Source organism: Columba livia, chromosome 2 (genome assembly GCF_036013475.1).
Source record: "Columba livia isolate bColLiv1 breed racing homer chromosome 2, bColLiv1.pat.W.v2, whole genome shotgun sequence".
In the NCBI taxonomy this organism is placed as follows: domain Eukaryota; kingdom Metazoa; phylum Chordata; class Aves; order Columbiformes; family Columbidae; genus Columba; species Columba livia.
This window is the reverse complement of record NC_088603.1, coordinates 150,103,619-150,121,885: the sequence shown is the minus strand read 5'-3', so window position 1 is coordinate 150,121,885 and position 18,267 is coordinate 150,103,619. Positions and strand designations below refer to the sequence as shown.

Genomic DNA, 18,267 nt, shown 5'->3' with positions numbered 1-18,267 from the left:
TCTCAAAAGGTATTCATACCCCATGTGCTGGGACATAAGGTCTATTATATGTCTTAAGCAAAAAAGTTTGGTCCCACAGACTGGGGGCTGGGGCATGGTGGGAGAGGAATGGAGGCCTACTCATCTTGTCCAAACTGTTCCCAGATTCATGCCACTACCTACCTTATATGATTTGTCTTTTATTTTCTGATTAAGGATTTAGATACATATTTGAATTGCCAAGTTTAAGGAGTTATTGTGACGTTGCTGAGCTGTGATAACGGAACACATTCCACACTTAGATCACGCAGTGTAAATAAGTCTGTACATGTAGGCTCAAACATCAGTGAAAAGATGCCAGATAGTGAACTTTGCCTCAAATATATGAGGACAAACACACAAGCCTATGGTACCTCCTTGAGCAGTCATAACACCTAGCTGAGCCCTACCTCAGTGCTTTGCTCTTAATGGGTACATCAAAAACACAAGCCTGATCTGCCCGTGATTTGCACTTTGTGTTTTCATTGCCAGGCAGAAACTGGCACAAACTATGAATCTGCATCAGTCATCTCTAATGGACTAAGGCAGACAATTGTCAGGGTCAAAAAGAAGGTACCATATTATGGAGAAGCCCTGTAACAAGAAAGGCAATGGCAGACCACCATGCACAAAGCACAGCTTCAAATGAAGCAAGAGAAGGTCTTTCAGAACAAAAAAAAAAATATAGATGTTCACTTGAGTGCTGTACATCTCTAGAATGGGATAAGTCAGAGCCCAGGTCTCAAGCAAGTAGATTTTACAGTAAAAGGATGTTCTGGAACAGACATTTTCCCACTTACCTTTGTCACCGTCTTGTTCATTTGATATTTTCTTCAAGTCAATGAAGTGAGTGGCTAAGGCCACATCATTCATGCTACCTTCATCCCAGACCTGGATTTTGACTCTTCGGCATAGTGGTGGGAACATTTCCTTGAAGACAATCTGTTCGTGCCACACTGGATCTGCACAGTTCTTTTGCACTGTTGTGCGTCCCTGAAATGAAAGCCCAGCAAATTTAGCCCCAAATGGGTGAGGTTCTACAGAATGGCAATGAGTATTGCACACATCCTGCTTGGCAATATCTCTCCAGATATCCTATCTTGAAAGTACTTCAGCTTTTCTATTAGCTTGTTTATTTTACTCTCCACATCTAATGAAAGACCACATGTCTAAAGAATTCTCACCTGCACACAGCCAAGCCTGGAATAAGATCTTATTCTTCAGAGCCCTTATGCACAAAACTTACCTGTGAAGCCAGACTTCGGCATTTCTGTTACAAACTGCACACCTTCAAATGGCTTTTGAAATATCTGGGTAGTAGTAATGCAGGGCTGTTTGTCTTGTAAAAGATGAAATTCATTACATCTACCAGGATACATGTACCAATGGAATTACCTTAAATGAAGCAATTTATATAGTAGAAAATATGATTACTGTGGCTCGCATTCTGAGCACATGCCTGTGTTCTAGGGGTGTAGGGACTGGAGCTATTCCTCCTAGCCTGAAGGAGCTGACAGGACTGTGTCAAAGTCTGTGCAGACACAGGGCTGTGTCAGGACTTCTGCTCTCACATTTGGTGGGGAAAATTGAGTCAGAAAACCCACTAATTATACCTCTAAACCCATATTTTATACACCATCATACAAACTCACACCAGTGACCTATTCTTATGTCTTCTTCAGCCGTCTTCTAAACCTAAAGTAGCTGCATGCATTTGACCATTATAACACATATTAGTTTGAGATTTAATACTCTGCAATTTGGATTCACAACAAAACATGAAATCAGCACCAAAGGCCCCATTCTTATGCCTGAAACATCTGTAAAGGACTAAGTGGAGTTCTCCCTAAGGCTTCCTACCACAGAGAAAGCATTGCTGGCTTACAATCATTTCCAGTCTGAATTTTTCCCTGTTAACACCACCAATCAAGACACGCTCCCTGACATGATGTTTCACGGGTGTACCCCAGAGGAAGCAGGCCCCTGGACCTCCTCTGTGCCCCTCTTTCACCAAAGTCAGAAGGTCCCTCTCAGCAGCTCTCTGCAGCACCAGGTTTGATGTTGAAGGAACTCCGGGAGCAATGAAGCCAGGAAACACCAAGCCAAGAGTCTACTTAGATGCTTCCTCTTCTGCTACCCATAGCTATAGGGGTCCTGAATTACAGCAGAGTAATTAAGAGGTCAATACACAGGCCTAAAATACAGATTGAACCATCTTTACTGATTGCAGGCCTGTTTCCTTTTTTTTTTTCAGTCTTAGGAGACCAGAACATAGCACTTACCTAATATCGCACTAGGTAATTCACTGTCTTGTAACTTGATGTTTTAGTGAGAAATCTACAGACTTCTCTTTCCCCTCCTGCTGTCTGACTCGAGCCTACTACTGTGAGGCTGATATTAGATCAACTGGCATTTAATGTTTCCATCGCTTTGTTCCTGCATAATTTAAGAACTGAAAATTTTCTTTCTGATGAAATACACGTGTCTTTTACTTGATTTATGTAACTATACATTAAAGGATATGAGCATAATCGCCTGCCTGTAGCATAGCTAATAGGAAAGAAGGCCTACAGTTGTGATCAAGAGGATCCCAATTACCATTTGACCTGCAAACATGACCACCACATAGGGATCCACAAGGTCCTTACTGTCGCCTATGAATGCTTTGGTAACATTGGCCATGATGCTAGAGTTCATCTTTGGAAGTCCTTCTGCTTTGTAAATTCTCACATAAAATCTGGCCCATGGTCTTTCAGATGGAAAGCCTTTGGGGATCAAGAGGTTCCTGAAATAAAACAGAAGCCATTTCCTTAAAATTGAAAACTCAGACAATGTGGTGACATTCTAACAAAATTGTTATCTCAAGTTAGCTTGTGTCTTGAGAAGACACAAAAAGGTATATTAATTTGTTTCTGCATCTAAATCAAAACATTTTCTGGTTACCATGAGAAAATGATACCTCATTATGCAGTAAATACGTCCATGTGATATAGAACCACAAAACCACAAAACACATAGTGAACTCTGGAAGTCATCTGCTCCAAAGCCTGCTCAAAACAGGTCTGGTTAGATTAGGCTGCTTAGGACCATCTCCAGTAAATTCTGAATATCTCCAATGATGGAGATTCCCCACTGTCTCTGGGGCCTTGTTATGTTTGACCACATTTGAGGTAACAAAAATTCTTTTTCAGGGTCTAGAGAACAAATGTTATGAGGAGTGGCTGAGAGAAATGGGGCTGTTTAGCCTGGAGAAAAGGAGGCTGAGAGGAAGCCTTATCATTCTCTACAACTACATTAAAGGAGGTTGTAGAGAGGGAGGGTGTTGGTCTCTTCTCCAAAATAAAAAGTGATAGGACAAGAGGAAATGACCTCAAGCTGTGTAGGGGAGGTTTAAATTGGATATTAGGAAAAAGTTATTCACTGAAGATGCTGTCAAGCATTGGAACAGGCTGCCCAGGGAAGTGGTGGAGTCACTATCCCTGGAGGTGTTTAAAATACATGTAGATGTAGTGCTTAAGGACATGGTTTAGAGATGGACTTGGCAGTGTGAAGTTAAAGGTTAGACCTGATGATCCTGAGGGTCTCTTCCAACATAAATCATTCTATGATTCTATAGCTGTTCTGAAATTCCCTTGTTCTAATATGTGTCCAGAGCCTCACATCCTCTACTCTTTCCAGACTCTTTCCAGAGGTGCACACTGGGCAGTTGAGTGGTTGAAGACAGCAGTAGGATCCCCCTTTAATCTGCTTCTCTCAAGCCTCAAGAAACCAACCCCCCCACACACACACACACACATTTCCCTGTAGACCACATGCTCCAGCTCTCCATCATCTGGGTGGCTCTCTATGGACATGGTCCATTAGGACAGTACCAACCAGAAACATTGCTCCTGTAAAATTTAAAGTATGCTAGCAGCATACTTTACCACCCTGAACTTCTGTATTTTACAAGGAGAATGCTAATGCATTTGAGTTTATTTAAGGATATGGAGAATATCCATGCACACACAACTGACAGCAATAGCTTTTCCTCTTATTTTTTCTTCTTACTTCCCTGCTTTTCAGAAACATTTAACTGGTTTCAGATCAATAAACCTTCTGTCAGAGATAATCTGGCACTTAGCCACAGGGCATGGTCAACTCTTTCAACTGCAGAGAAGTGACCTAACATACCCTTCAATTTAGTTGAGAGGATTGTAAAAATTCACTTTGAGCACATTAAAATTAGTTGAAAAGACTGTAAAAACTCTCTTTGATCACATCAGAACAGCCAGGTGTATGATACTATCCTGCTATTAACCCCGAGTTAGCAAGGAAAGGACTAGAAGGAGAGCATAGGACTTTTGAGGTACTCAATAAAAAAGGAAGCAGTAAAGAAGAAAATATTGGAATACTTTTCAATCTGCTCCTCAGTATCAGCTGTTTTCTGTGTGGCTTGTACTGAGTCACCTTTCCCAGTCACACTGATGTCACACTTCAGGTATCCCTTGGCTCCTGTCCGAATGTCAGCAGGGTCTGTGAGAAGGGCCCACTTGTCACAAAACTGATGACCTGAAAGGTGGAAAAACTTAAACACTGAAATAAAGTATGCAAAATATGCAAACACTTTTCTGCTTCTCTCCTCTCCCAGAAAAAAAGCATTGCCAACAAAATTTGTGCTTCCAGGAGGACCATGTGCAAGCACATCTGTTTATCAGACACACTTGGAGGGTCCAAAGTGTTGTGTGACCAAAAAGGCAAATGAAAGGATTGATCTAGAGTGGTTACTGAGGTCAATGACTAAAGATCAGTGGAAAGTTGAGTGACATTCAGCAGCTGAATTAAACTTGCTGCTTTACAAGGAAAGGCCATGTATTTTGATGAGAGCTGTTTGAAAATCTCAGTACTGTCTGGCAGCAGAACCCTCAATGGAAGCTGTGGCCAGGTGTTACACTGGCAGCCAGTGGAGGGAGGGAGGGAGGGAAGAAGGAAGGAAGGGAAGGAAGGGAAGGAAGGGAAGGAAAGGAAGGAAGGGAAGGAAGGGAGGAAGGAAGGTGGACGGCCATCAGAGGAAGAACAAGTCAAAAGCAGTTTCGGCTTCATCTTTCCAGTGGTAAAATGCACAAGATGATTCACCCACAACAGCCCTTGCTGCAGCCCTGTTTGAGCAACTCTCCTTGAGCAAGGTCCATAAACCTTACATTAAGTCCTTGGCCATCACTTTGGGTGTGTAAAAGAGTGGGAGGGAGAGATCAGGATGTATCAGGGATATGAACAACCCTCAGACACCACCCTCCTGTAGAAATGTGAACAGGAAATAAAGGACAGAATTCAGAGACTAAGGAGGTCTGAGTTTGGACATAGACTGCTCACTTCAGTCAGGCTATTTCTCTCTACTGACTCTTGCAGGAGCCCTGAAGAGAGGGTGGCCTGAATGACTCTACGCTTTTGCTCTAACTGGGTGAGCTCTATAGCAAGTGGCCTAAATATGTTTGTTCCCAAAGACTAAGAAGAGACCAGGTCCTTGAGGAATTACGGAAGAGAGAAGGATACACGTGGATGGTTGTAAAAGCAGTCCAAAAAGAGGTAGGTGAGCTTTTCTTAGCTTCATATTTCAGAAAGCACAAGACAGCCCTGATGAGGGCAGGTCAAATGGACCCATGGTTGCCTCTTTGTCATGTCCTTCTTCTCTTTCCCATTACAGTCTGTTCCTCCTCTCATCTTGTGCGCTCCTTACTGTTCTTTCTGTGCTCCATCCCGCTCTCCCTCCCCTGCTTCTACCCCAACACATGCAGCAGAGTTTTGAATGCTCTGTAATAAATGAGTGGAGTCGGGTTTTGTAGAGTATTCAGCTGCCCACTCTGACACCTTAAAGAAAAGTCGTCCTTGATAAGTGCTTCCCACCAATGGGCAGATTCTCAAGGTGCTTTCAGTGTTGAGTTTTTTTCCAAAAATTTGGCTGATGCTCTGGTATCCAAATAGGAAAACAACCCTTCCAAAACCTTGTTAAGTTTATCTCTTGGCATAAACCACAAGTATCTAAGTGAAAAAGCAGCACACCTCCCTCTCCTTTTCTTCCCCGCCTCACATCTCATTTAACAGACGAAAAGGGCAGAAAAATGCATCACTTACCTGGTTGAGCATACACTGTCCCCAGATCTACTTTAAAGGAGCCTATCAGCACACTACCGATCAGTTTATTATGCATAACCTGTTAGAAAAAGAGAGGTTAAAGAATGTCACCATCTTTCTTCCCACTCAGCATAAGAAAGAGCAATCCAAACAAAGATCACATTTGGTTCAGAGGTAATAAGCAGCGACATGAAGCACCACCCAAAATTGGGTGTCCATAGCCACGGCAGATACTGCAAGCATCTGAAATCTGTTCTTCGCCCAATATTCTTCCAATTTAGAAACAAATATATTTGTATCCAAGTGGATTTACACAGGTTCATCTGAGGTTCCAGGCTTATAAAGAGCAGGGATCAGATGGATGTGTCTTCAGAGCAGATGCTGTTGTATTACTTATCCTGGTAGTTTTAAATAAATCACAATGAATATAAACACATGGGACATAACTGGTTTCACAGCAAGCTGCAGAAATCATAACACTTTATGTGAAATAACTGAATTGTCATAAGAACTGAACACACCCAGAGGAGACAGACTGTTTTTTTGCCACATTTCAATGTGCATTTAAACCAAGAGGCTCGATTCTGAATTACCCCCCACAATATTAATGAAGTCAGATAAGTGATACAGATATAAATAAGATGGCAAGCAGACCCCAGTGAGTCCATGTCCTTATTCTTCCTGACAAATAATTAATTTAATTTAATTCAAATTTAATTGATTTTCTTTTGTCACAATTCCTGAATCTATATGCTTCTGTGTCTTGCTTTCAAATACATGAATGTGCTTCATTTCACAAGCAATGCAGAGGCTAGTGACATATTCTAAGGGAAGACTGGCTCTCAAACTGTATTTCTCAAAAAAGATATCTCACTTCGTTTCAGAATAGCTAAAAAAGTTGAAACCCACTGCCTATTTGTAGGAAAGTTTCTGAAAATAGGCTGAATTGCCTGGAAAACCTTGACCAAACTGCAAAGAAAAACTAAGCCTCTGGGATTTGAGTCCACAGAAACTAAATTTAAATGTTGGAGCTAAACAACCAAACCTCAGAGAGCATTTTAGGAATCTGGAAGACATCAGACCCTGGCTCTAGAACTACACATCCTAGACAGGGGTAAAAGACCTCTGTGATTTTGTATTGGATTTGTCATGTGACTACATTTTGTGAGCTTTTCTTCACGACCAGGAGAAATATATTCCAAAGTAAAGGTCACTGGCACTTCAGTCAAGATCTACCAGAAAATTCAGGCAATTGCTAGCTGCTACATAACAAACTTCCCCATTAAAGGTCTGGGGCCACTGTCCTCCTATGATTTAGGGATTACGTTCAGTTGTTCATAGCAATTCCTCACTTCAACATGGGAGGAGTTTCTAGAGCTGAAAAATCAGAAGTGGACAAAGGAGCAGTTTTATTTTACTCTACTATTAAAGCTTATAAATTAAGCAGTCTTCACGTGGGAGAGAAGCCAGAGTGAAGCCAACACTTCATACACTCGTGTTGCTTTTCCTCGATCTCTGATGCTGCCGGGTCCCATCATGGCACTGGACCCTTGCAGTTGCACATGGGCACGTGAGGGTGGGGAAGCTGCCATGAAAACTGGTGGGTTTCACCCTGAATCCAGGCAAAATTACAGCTTTGGAGGAACTACATGGAAATAGGAGCTTGTCCAAATCAGCTGATCCAACATGGAATGGATTGAAGGGGGAAGAAGGCTGTAGCCTTTCTGTAGCCAAAAAAAAAAGGAGTTTCTTTAAGTCCCAGAAGCAAAAGGAGGATATGTGGTGAGTCCAAGGTGGTGTTGTCTCATTGCTCTTTGCATTTTCTCTCCACAGCATGACAGTCTGTTCAGAGAGTGTTAGATGAGTAAACCCTCACTTCTCCATCCGTCAGACTGGCTGTGTGAAATGTGGTGCCCTTGGGTAAACACTCCCCGCACCCACTGAAACTATGAGGGTTTCCACTCCTTGTAGTGTTTTTAACTGCTGCTGTTTAATGCTCGGCATCTTTCTTGGTGCTTTTTTTGTAAGTGAATTTTTTCTGATGTAACAAAGTGGTTGAGCATGAACATGAAGATTATAGCAAACACCTCTTCTATAGAGACGAAGCACCGCATCTACATTGTACTTAGTTAAAGGTTTGTGTCTTTCCACACTTGATTGACTCTGTAGATGACTGATAAATTTTCTTCAGATTTTCTGATTAAGGACAAGCGTGATCACTGTTAAATTGGGGAGTATTTCAATATTTCAGCACTGGAGATACAGGTTTAACATGAAAGCGCCATTGCATTTTTGCTACAGTATTACTACAAGGTTGTTGGAATGCAATGGAAGATATTAATGAAGAAAAAAAAATCTATTCATTAGCAGGTGCCAAGATATAGAAAACCTTGTATTCCCCTCAAATGCAGGGTTTGAATACAGCTGGACTAGCTACTGAATTGATGCACAATGACATCAATCTTTTTTTAATTTTCTTTGAGCTTCCGTATGCAGATGAGTTCATTTTCACAGATTAGGCAAACTCAGTTCATGAATGATTGCTGGTAATGGAGGCTGCCAATCTTTGTTTCCCCTCCAGTGAGATTCATGCTAAGCAAGTGCTGCAAAACTTTCCATCCTTCAGTGTTTCCTTCACTTCCAGCACACGTATTTCCTCTCTTAATTGTTTCTGTTCTCCTGATATATTGCATTCTCCAAAACTATGTTGTAAGGTGATGAATCTCTCTTTTCCATAGCATATTTGAGCAATGCACTGGGTTAGTTTGTGGTCTGGGGGTTTTTTTAAGTAATTTTCGTCTAGAAGACCTATAATTTCTTAGTGTTTGACTGTCACCAGCTATAAATCAAATAAGTTTGCTGAGCTTGACAAAACTGCAGATTTACACTATGTAGCCCCCCTCCAACACACTCAGAAAGCTGGCACTATCCCCTCCACTACTGGATATACGGAATCATCACCAAAAGAATGTAAGATTGGAAAGACTAGCCACATTTTAGAGAAAAATAACTGTAGTAGTAGTAGTAGTAGCTCACAAGAGTTGAAGCCTCAGTACTGTGCTGACACTAACCATGGGGGGACCATACAATGTGATTTGAGTCATAACAGTCAGACGACATCTACTCCCACAAGAGATGAGCCAGTGTCAGCCTATAGTAAACTCTGTCCTCAAGGATAAGTGAAGGTCAGATCTGCAGATACCTTTCATAGGTATGAATTTCACATATTTGAGCTGTGCATGTGATACAGTGGATTTTAACTGGAGCTTAGGATTCAGACCATCAATTTACTACCAGCATTGAAAACCTAGTTGTCCAGCTGGCTGTGTGTAAATAAACATCTTTTATTTCTGTAGCTAGGAAAGGTCACTTTACTAGCAGCTCAGCAAAGCAAGTACACAGTGAACATCTCCAGGAGGTTTTACACAGATGTTTTGTTACTGCTCTTTACCGGTGCCTAGCTCTGTTAAGCACAACCAGCACAGATCCTTTCCTGGTGTACATTTTTGAAACGGACAAAGCACTTGAGGAAAAAAATAACCTTTCCTGTGGTAACAACTCCCTGCTCAGTTCTCTGGCCAATTGGTGGGACCTTTGGCAGTAGAAAAGCAAAACAGCTCACGAAGGGCTCAGATTGTGGGATTTGGAAGTGTTGAAAATACAGAACAGTCCACAGTCTTGTGAAATCTTTCTTAATTCCTTAGCAGCTCTGCTACCTGTGGTGATGAACCTGAGGAGCCTCAGGTAAGATAATTAGCATGACTCCATAGACTTGGCATCCCAAACTGCAAATCATTATCTAAGGCCCCGAGTCAGAGAGAATATGTGTCTTCCATCAGGCCTGTTCTGAGATGTCACATAACTTTGCTGAGACTTCACTTGCAGCAAGCAGTGGCCGCAGCACTGACTGCTTGGAGCCCACCCCCATGCTATTATAGTAGCAACCAGCTGCTGGCACACAGGGGCAGCCCAAGAGCCACTACTGAGGATAAGGTACCTGGATATTTTAGTTGGAAACAGTCATATCCGAGGAACTGACATAAGCCAGAAGTTTTAACTAAGCCAGTTGAAACAAGTAGCAGCTTGAAAACTAGAGAGAAGAGGACAATGCTGACAAGTGTTAACTAAGCTGAAGTTTCTCCCTCTACCTTGCAGATTGCCAAGCCAGAAATTATTGTCCCTGAAAATACACAGTTGATCTTCTTGTAGGGTTATATTCCATTAAATCATTACCAGTTGCATTTCCTCCTTTTCCTTGCCCCTATCATTTCTCTTTCTTATACTTCATGCTGACTTCATAGCACTCTTGGTACCTAAAAGTATTTCTCTTTTTAATTACATTGAGAAGAACAATTTAAAGTTGAAGTGACATAAACAGCAATGACCTTTACTTACTGAGCTAAGCTTTCCTAGGTACTTACAGAGATGTTGATTATTTTGTCGAACAAGAACACCTGCGGTCCAACAAAGTCAAACACAAAGTACTGTGGGAAAAAAAGAAAAGCAGATTCAGAATCATCCTTGTGCTGGTAGTGAGTGCTATCAGCAACACGGTTTATCGCTTTAGGTTGCTACACAGAGCCCCTGTGAGACACTGGGGTTCTGTGGAGGTGGTGGTGGGCACATTTCCCTGCTACCGGGCTTGTGGCTGCCATGGCCCAGGCTTGTTTGCTACTCTTCTCTGTGCATGACTGCACAGTGCTGACCTCTGCAAATGCCCATGGTGATCACTCTGCATCAAAGGGTACTGCCAGAAGGGACAGGAGGCACAGGGAAACCCAACGGAGCAGTTGGGTTTGGGAGTCACTTTGGTCTCATTTTTTACCAGCTGGGAAAAATAAACGTTAAGGAAAAGCTGAAACAGTCCAATGGTAGAAAAGGGAAGTTTGGGACAGTTTAGACAAAGCTCCCAAAACGTTCATTTGGAAAAATGCGGAGGCAGCAGTAGTAGGGTAGGATGCAGTAGAGGTGGATGGGATGGATAGAGCTTGAGAAGGGAAAGAGCAAACTGAAATAAACCCAAGGCTGTTTTTTCTGGTGCTTTGCAAAGCTTGAAACTTAAACAGCTCCTCGTCAAGAAGGCCAATGGCATCCTGGGGTGTATTAGAAGGGGGGCTGGTTAGTACATTGAGAGAGGTTCTCCTCACCCTCTACTCTGCCCTGGTGAGACCACATCTCATCGTGTCCAGTCCTGGGCCCCTCAGTTCCAGAAGGACAGGGAACTGCTGGAGAGGGTCCAGCGCAGGGCAACAAAGATGATTCAGGGAGTGGAGCATCTCCCTTATGAGGAAAGGCTGAGGGAGCTGGGGCTCTTTAGTTTGGAGGAGACTGAGGGGTGACCTCATTAATGTTGATATATATGTAAAGGGTGAGTGTCACAAGAATGGAGCCAGGCTCTTCTCGGTGACAACCAATGATAGGACAAGGGGTAATGGGTACAAACTGGAACACAGGAGGTTCCACTTAAATATGAAAAGAAACTTCTTCACAGTGAGGGTGACAGAACATTGGAACAGGCTGCCCAGGGAGGTTGAGGAATCTCCTCTGGAGACATTCAAAACCCGCTTGGACACCTTCCTGTGTAACCTCATGTGGGTGTTCCTGCTCCGGCAGGGGGATTGGACTGGATGAGCTTTCGAGGTCACTTCCAATCCCTAGCATTCTGTGATTCTGTGTTTCTGAGACTTCCTTGCTCAGGCATGTGAGTGCTACCAACTTAGTTCATCCCCATTCAAGCTATCAAGTAGTGAAAGACAACCCATAACCATTGAAGAAATTGTCTTCTCCAAGAGAGAGCACCTACCTCATTATAGAAAGGGGCGTTTGTGCCTTCCTTTACTGTTGTTTGCTTCTTCTCGTCACCTATCTCAATGATCACCACAGGGTCAATGTTCTCACCCACCAGCTGCCTGGCCTCAATGATGGTGATGGCAATCTGTGGGGCACAAGGACACCATGCACATACCTGCGTTCAGGCGCAGCCTGCCTGTGGATTTCACAGGCACATAAGGGCAGTCACCCCCTACTCACCTGGTAGTTCTGGGATTTCATCTCCTCTTCGTGAATTCTGGTCACCAGCTTTGCCCTGTTTAAATGATAAAACAGGTCGTCAGGCATCTCGAGGCAAGAGCTGGTATATGAACACGTGTTGGAAAGACTCATAGTCACTAAGACAGCATTATTTATGGCAGGTAGCTTTGTCGTGAACTATTGGGCTTGATTTCACCAGCAGTCACATGATAAGCACCATAAGGCACATGATAAGCGCCACAGCTTGTACCAGAGTAATTCCAGCTTTCACACAGCACAGCACCCAGTGTGTCTGTTAACTTTTCCTATTGCTTCTCATGCAACATCCTGCTCTACTCCGCACCAGTGCAGCCCCACCTGGAGCACTGTGTGCAGTTCTGGGTGCCACAGTATAAAAAAGATATTAAGAAGCTACTAAGGGTGTCTAGAAGAGGGCTACAAAGTTGGGGAAGGGTTTGGAGGGGAAGCCAAACTCACTTGGTTTGTTCAGCTTGGAGGAGACTAGAGGAGACCTTATCATGGTCTACATCTTCCTCACAAGGGGAGGAGGGAAGGCAGGCAGCAAACTCTTCTCTTTAGTGACCAGCAACAGGACCCAAGGGAATGGCAGGAAGATGTACCAGGGGAGGATTAGGCTGGACATTAGGAAAAGGTTCTTCACCCAGAGGGTGCTGGAGCACTGGAACAGGCTCCCCAGGGAGGTGTCACCACCCCAAGCTTGACAGTGTTCAAGAAGAGAATGGACAACACCCTCAGACACATGGTGTGAACTGTGGGGTTGTCCTGTGCAGGGACAGGAGTTTGACTCGATGATCCTTGTCAGTCCCTTCCAACTCAGGACATTCTGTGATTCCACTGTATGATTCTAACATAAGAAGAGGATGGGAGGTTCTTATCCAGTTCACATGGAAGATTTTGATGTAATTACTCCTTGGATATTATAGGATTTCATACCTAGATTTTAATGACATACCACTCAGTCTCATATACTGGGTAATAGGGAAAAGTTTTGCATCCACACAGACCAGTGCAGCCACCTGCCAGGCATGGGCATTATTGCTCTCATTGATTCCATCAAACCTGATTCCATTCCTCCCTTGTATGAGCAAAACAACTGCACAAACTCTTGGCTATAGAAATTGCTTTCCCCTTTGTCTCATTTTCATTAGCAGCAGAGTTGAGGTTCTCAGGACCCATTTCCATTTCTCCCTGCACTGGATAGCATCTGATGACAATCTGTCTTGAGCTGATAATATTTTGCTGACAAGTACCTGTCATGTGGGAGAACAGGAGTGAAGGGATCTCTGCTGTCAGCAAATGGATTTCCTGTCAGATGCATTGCCCTAAGGCAATGCCATCCCTGAGAAGGATGGAAAGGTGTTTTGGGGGAATATTAGGTATTGTATGCCGAGAAGCACCTTTTCCTCTTTGGGCTTAAGGATCCAAAAATATTGGACAGTTCATCGCTGCTCATTAGATCTTCCTCTCCCTCTTCTTGTCTTCCTAGAGTGTCATGGTGAAGACTTGCACTGTCATCATGATCACCTGGTGAATAAAACAATCAAGAAATTAAAACCCACCTCTGATTTCTACTAGGAAAAAGCTAATTTGGAGCAGAGCAGTGAATTAATCAACATGAACTGAATATTTTATTTATTTTTGTATCACAATTAGAGATACAGTTGTGGTTTGTATTGAGCAGCATTGATTACAGCAGCATCTCACCTCCTGTGCAAAATCATGTACTATATAAATGGTGACTGTAGCCTCTCTCTTCATGCCATGTGCACCCACAACAGTCACATGTATACTGCTCCCATTTGACTGCCCCATCTCTCATCTGATAGAAAGACAGTGGGACAAATTATTGCTCCGTTTTGCACGTATTGCTTTGCAGTCTGCCACCCATGGTTTGTCATAACAGTCTGACACACTCCAGCCCCTTCCAAATGACCAAAGTGGAGCCTAGCTTAGAAATTATTTCCCAACTTTCCTCTTTGTAGAGATGATGAACTGGAAGATCAAGGACAGAAAAGGAGTTGAAGAGTATGACTGATGGGATCTCTTGTAGAGAGTTATACTCAGATCAGACAAATTGCTTCCATAAGTGCTTGTTTTTCTTCCTGACCATAAAACGAATCTCAGCAAGTAGCTCAGAGGTACACATCTACATTTGGCCAGAGAAGCCCTTCTCACACTGCTCTGCTTTGTCCTCCTGGTCTGACAGAAGTCCTGTCAACATCTCTGCCCATTGCCAAGCATGTTTGTGTTCAACACCTGCCTTGGTAAGGGAGCTATGTGTTTTAGGCGAAAGTTTAGAATTTGGGTGCCTGTAGTTTATTCCAATATTTACATTTACAAGCAAGAAACGTTCAGTGATTCTGGATGTGAGCTATTTCCGGCCTAGAAGCTGTCAAGTGCTACCTGTGGCAGTAACGATAACTTGCCCAACGATACCCAGGGACTTAGATGACCTTGTGGAGACATCCCTGCATGAAATAAACACAAACACATCCAAGTGCATTGTCTGCAACTACTCTGTAGCACTGTCTTCCCACCACAAACTATACAAAGGGTTATAATAGCACTTCCTTGTCTCTTTGCAATGATACAGTCACTTGAGGAGTGCTGAACTGGTAATGGTAGTGAAGAACCATCCACCGTACAGGAAAACTCACTTGGATTTCTACTTACAACTCTCATCAGGTTTGAATGCATCTGTTTATTTTTCATCTGGCTTCCACAAGTTCATGTTCTGAAACAAACTACCGGACAGCTACAGACAGATATGACTTTTGCTTGTGTTGCAAGGCAGCCAGAAGTGAACCAGCTTCAGCCTAGGTGCCCCACTGCCTCCCTAGTGCAGCTCTGTGCCCAAGCTGACATACATGGCCTCTCGATGAAGGTTCCTGCACTAGCAATCTCATATACCATATGTGCTCACCGACTGTGCTCTGGCTCTTGTCCAGCCCCCATAGAACACAGGAACGGTGAACCCCTGCAGGCATAGACTGATTATCACCCCTTGAGGCAAAGGCATCTGTCTGTAGTTTTGTATCTGTAGCACCAAGTTCCCATGACTACCCTCCATATCCTGTTTACCCTAGAGCACGACGTTTGATTTTGAGCTTGTAGTACTCTGTATTGTTTGCTTTCAGGCTAAAGCAGATAAAACTTCCTCCCAAGCAGGGACAGGTGTGTGTCAGCATGATGCCCTATCTGGGCCACTTTTTGTGAGTTCCATGTTGTTTCTATTGAGCTATATACTGCTTCCAATGTGTCTTTCCCTTTAAAACTCCATTTTCCTGACATGTTAATATCTGATTTGATATCCTTTTTTCCCCTCAGTAACCATATGTATGTTGTATACAACTGACCAGCAGGAATTATTCCCCTGTGTGGGACAGTCACAGAAAATGCAAGCAGTTTAGTGAGTGACCATGTTCCCACACTGTACACTTTCCTCATAGATCTCTTAAGCCCAAATCCCAACTGAGACAAGAAAGAAACAGTGATTGTCGTATGTTTGCTAGTTCAGATTCTTCAGTAACAAAGATGCCAATGAAATAGACAAAAATGGAGCATAAGGACCTACATCTATCCAATAATTCAATCACAATCATTTTAAATAAACAGATATTGGAACCCTCACATGAAAGACTGAAGGAGATTACAGTATAGGATATGCTGTAGAGCATGATATATTGTAAGGAACGTAAGATAACTTCTAACATGTCTGTAATTAGTAAGAAATTTAATGGTCTTTAGTTTTCTCTGCTCCAAAAGCCCAAATTCCTTACTGTAAGGACCAGAGGAAAATAAGTAGTGCCCTTTAGCTAAATAATGCTTATGGCACAAAATATGCATTCCTACTTCTGCCCAACAGTGAGTCAAGACACATATGGCTGGTTTATTACAACACTGCAATTCAAGGTCTGCACTAAACAAATAGTAGTCCATCTATTAAAAATTCCACGAAATGTGATGCATGAGACTGCAGAATAAAACTACAGAAGGTGAATACTTGGTTGTGGTTGAACTACAGGTTTTGGTAGATGGGGGAACTGTGGTGATTGATAAGAGAAAAACGGCAGTGGTAGGATGTGTGGGGGAATGTCTCCTTAGCTCGGAAGCCAATGGTGTGTTAAGGGAAAATACTGGATACTCTGCATGTCTTATGGATGCACCCATGTCTGTTAAAAATAATAATAAAAAAAGTAATTATGGAAAAGGAAAAAGGAGAGAGAGGAGAGAGAGGAGAGAGAGGGAAAGGGAAAAAAGGAAAGGAAAAGGAAAAGGAAAAGGAAAAGGAAAAGGAAAAGGAAAAGGAAAAGGAAAAGGAAAAGGAAAAGGAAAAGGAAAAGGAAAAGGAAAAGGAAAAGGAAAAGGAAAAGGAAAAGGAAAGAAAAGAAAAGAAAAGAAAAGAAAAGAAAAGAAAAGAAAAGAAAAGAAAAGAAAAGAAAAGAAAAGAAAAGAAAAGAAAAGAAAAGAAAAGAAAAGAAAAGAAAAGAGAAAAAAAGGAGAACTGTCGTACATTTAATAGAGAAATTGCTACTAAGTAAACTTCCTGGCTTTATCAAGACAGCCCATTCAGCCATCAGAGCCTACTCAGGTTGTGTTCTTATGATTTCTAGAAGAAGCAGACCTTCTGGAGGAATTACATACCTGTTATGAATTATCTATCTCATACCTTTATGAATTATCTATCGCTAGAGTAGAAAAAAATGTACAAAAATCCGTCATCTCTCTGTGGTGAAAGTCAGGCTGACATTTTTCTTTTACTCTACCAGATATAGCAGTCTGAATTCATGGAATCTGAATGTGGAGTTAACGAAATAGTTAAAGCAAGTTAGATCTCTGTTTATTTGGGAGTGATAAGGACTTTACTGCCCACTTTATCAATACTAAACCCTAAAACACAATTCAAATGAGTTCTCATGAAATTAGATATAATCCCCCACCTGCTCTTCCCAGTTGCAATATTGATTTATGAGGCCTTACCCAATGCGTCTTTGTTTGCAATAGTCAAGCCTTTCTTGTCTTTTTTCTTCTTCTTCAGCTTCATGCCAGCAAACAATCCCTTTCTGAAAAAGGAAAGCAATCAGTGCAAATCTTCAAGCCCTTTTCTGTGCTGGACTCTAATTTAATTCAAGGAGCTGTTAAGAGGGAGATTTGATTTCCAAGAGAGATCATTATATTTTTATTTTCCTTATACTGAAAGCAAACAGCATAAAGCTCTGGTTTTATGCTCCATCTAATTTTGTTTATTTTTAAATTTGGGTGCGTACAGGCATATATACTGAGAGAAGAGCCAAAACTTCTTTTCAAACCAAGACAGCCAGAAGAGGAAAAGAAAGGAATTCCAAGATAAGTTTCCAGTCTACTGACTTCCCACACATGTAATTCTTATGCCTGTGACAAGATCAGAGACAAAAGCTTCTCAGAAGTTACACATTCCATATCAAAAGCAGATTTTCCAGAGAATTAAGATAAACATAAAAGCATTTGAGTAAAGCTCCTTGGTGAGGACACCCACTGTGTCCGTGGCACATACACCACAACAGCTTTTGCCATTTATTTAGTTTGTTCTCACTCCCAGCAGCAAAGCCACGAACAGAACTAGACAAGGGTTCCTTCTTGAGCTGTGTTACCAAGGTGCTTCGGTCCAGCATCAACCCAGCCACTACTGCGTGAGGCTTTTCTGCCTCCTGCTTCTTCCTATCCTAGATTAGGGAATTGGTCCAGTTTATAACTGACCATCCCAGTTGAAGCTTAATGAGGTCATTTTTCAGATCGTGCCTGGCTAAAGAGGCTCTGCAACCTCATTAGGGTTTCCTTATTCCATGAGTTCCACTCAGTTTTAGCCACCACACCTTGCCAGGAGCCTACCATAGTCACCCAGGAACAAGGTGCATTCGTGGGGTGAGTTGCAGGCAGGGAAGCATGGCCTCGGTCTGGTTGCCATCACAGGTAAAGCATCTCAAGACATTCAGCAAGGACCCACAGTGCAGTCCTGCTCCTTGGGAAACTGATGGCAAAATTCCCCATGGCCTCGAGGCGGGAAGTACAGCTGCTGACCTGTGATAAAGCACCTCTCCCAGCAATGGT

The 18,267-nt window shown here is 42.5% G+C and overlaps 1 protein-coding gene across 1 annotated transcript in view; it reads right to left on the bottom strand.

Moving 5' to 3' along the window:
• FER1L6 (fer-1 like family member 6) overlaps positions 1-18,267 on the bottom strand; it is a 98,060-nt gene that overhangs the window by 54,772 nt on the left and 25,021 nt on the right. The window contains exons 2-10 of the mRNA XM_065054349.1: positions 17,161-17,243; positions 13,578-13,704; positions 12,160-12,214; positions 11,933-12,064; positions 10,551-10,613; positions 6,130-6,208; positions 4,413-4,569; positions 2,617-2,803; positions 819-1,011 (exon numbers count right to left, since the gene is read on the bottom strand). Of these exons, the coding sequence (XP_064910421.1) occupies positions 819-1,011; positions 2,617-2,803; positions 4,413-4,569; positions 6,130-6,208; positions 10,551-10,613; positions 11,933-12,064; positions 12,160-12,214; positions 13,578-13,704; positions 17,161-17,243 (1,076 nt within the window). The remainder of the gene's footprint in view (positions 1-818; positions 1,012-2,616; positions 2,804-4,412; positions 4,570-6,129; positions 6,209-10,550; positions 10,614-11,932; positions 12,065-12,159; positions 12,215-13,577; positions 13,705-17,160; positions 17,244-18,267) is intronic.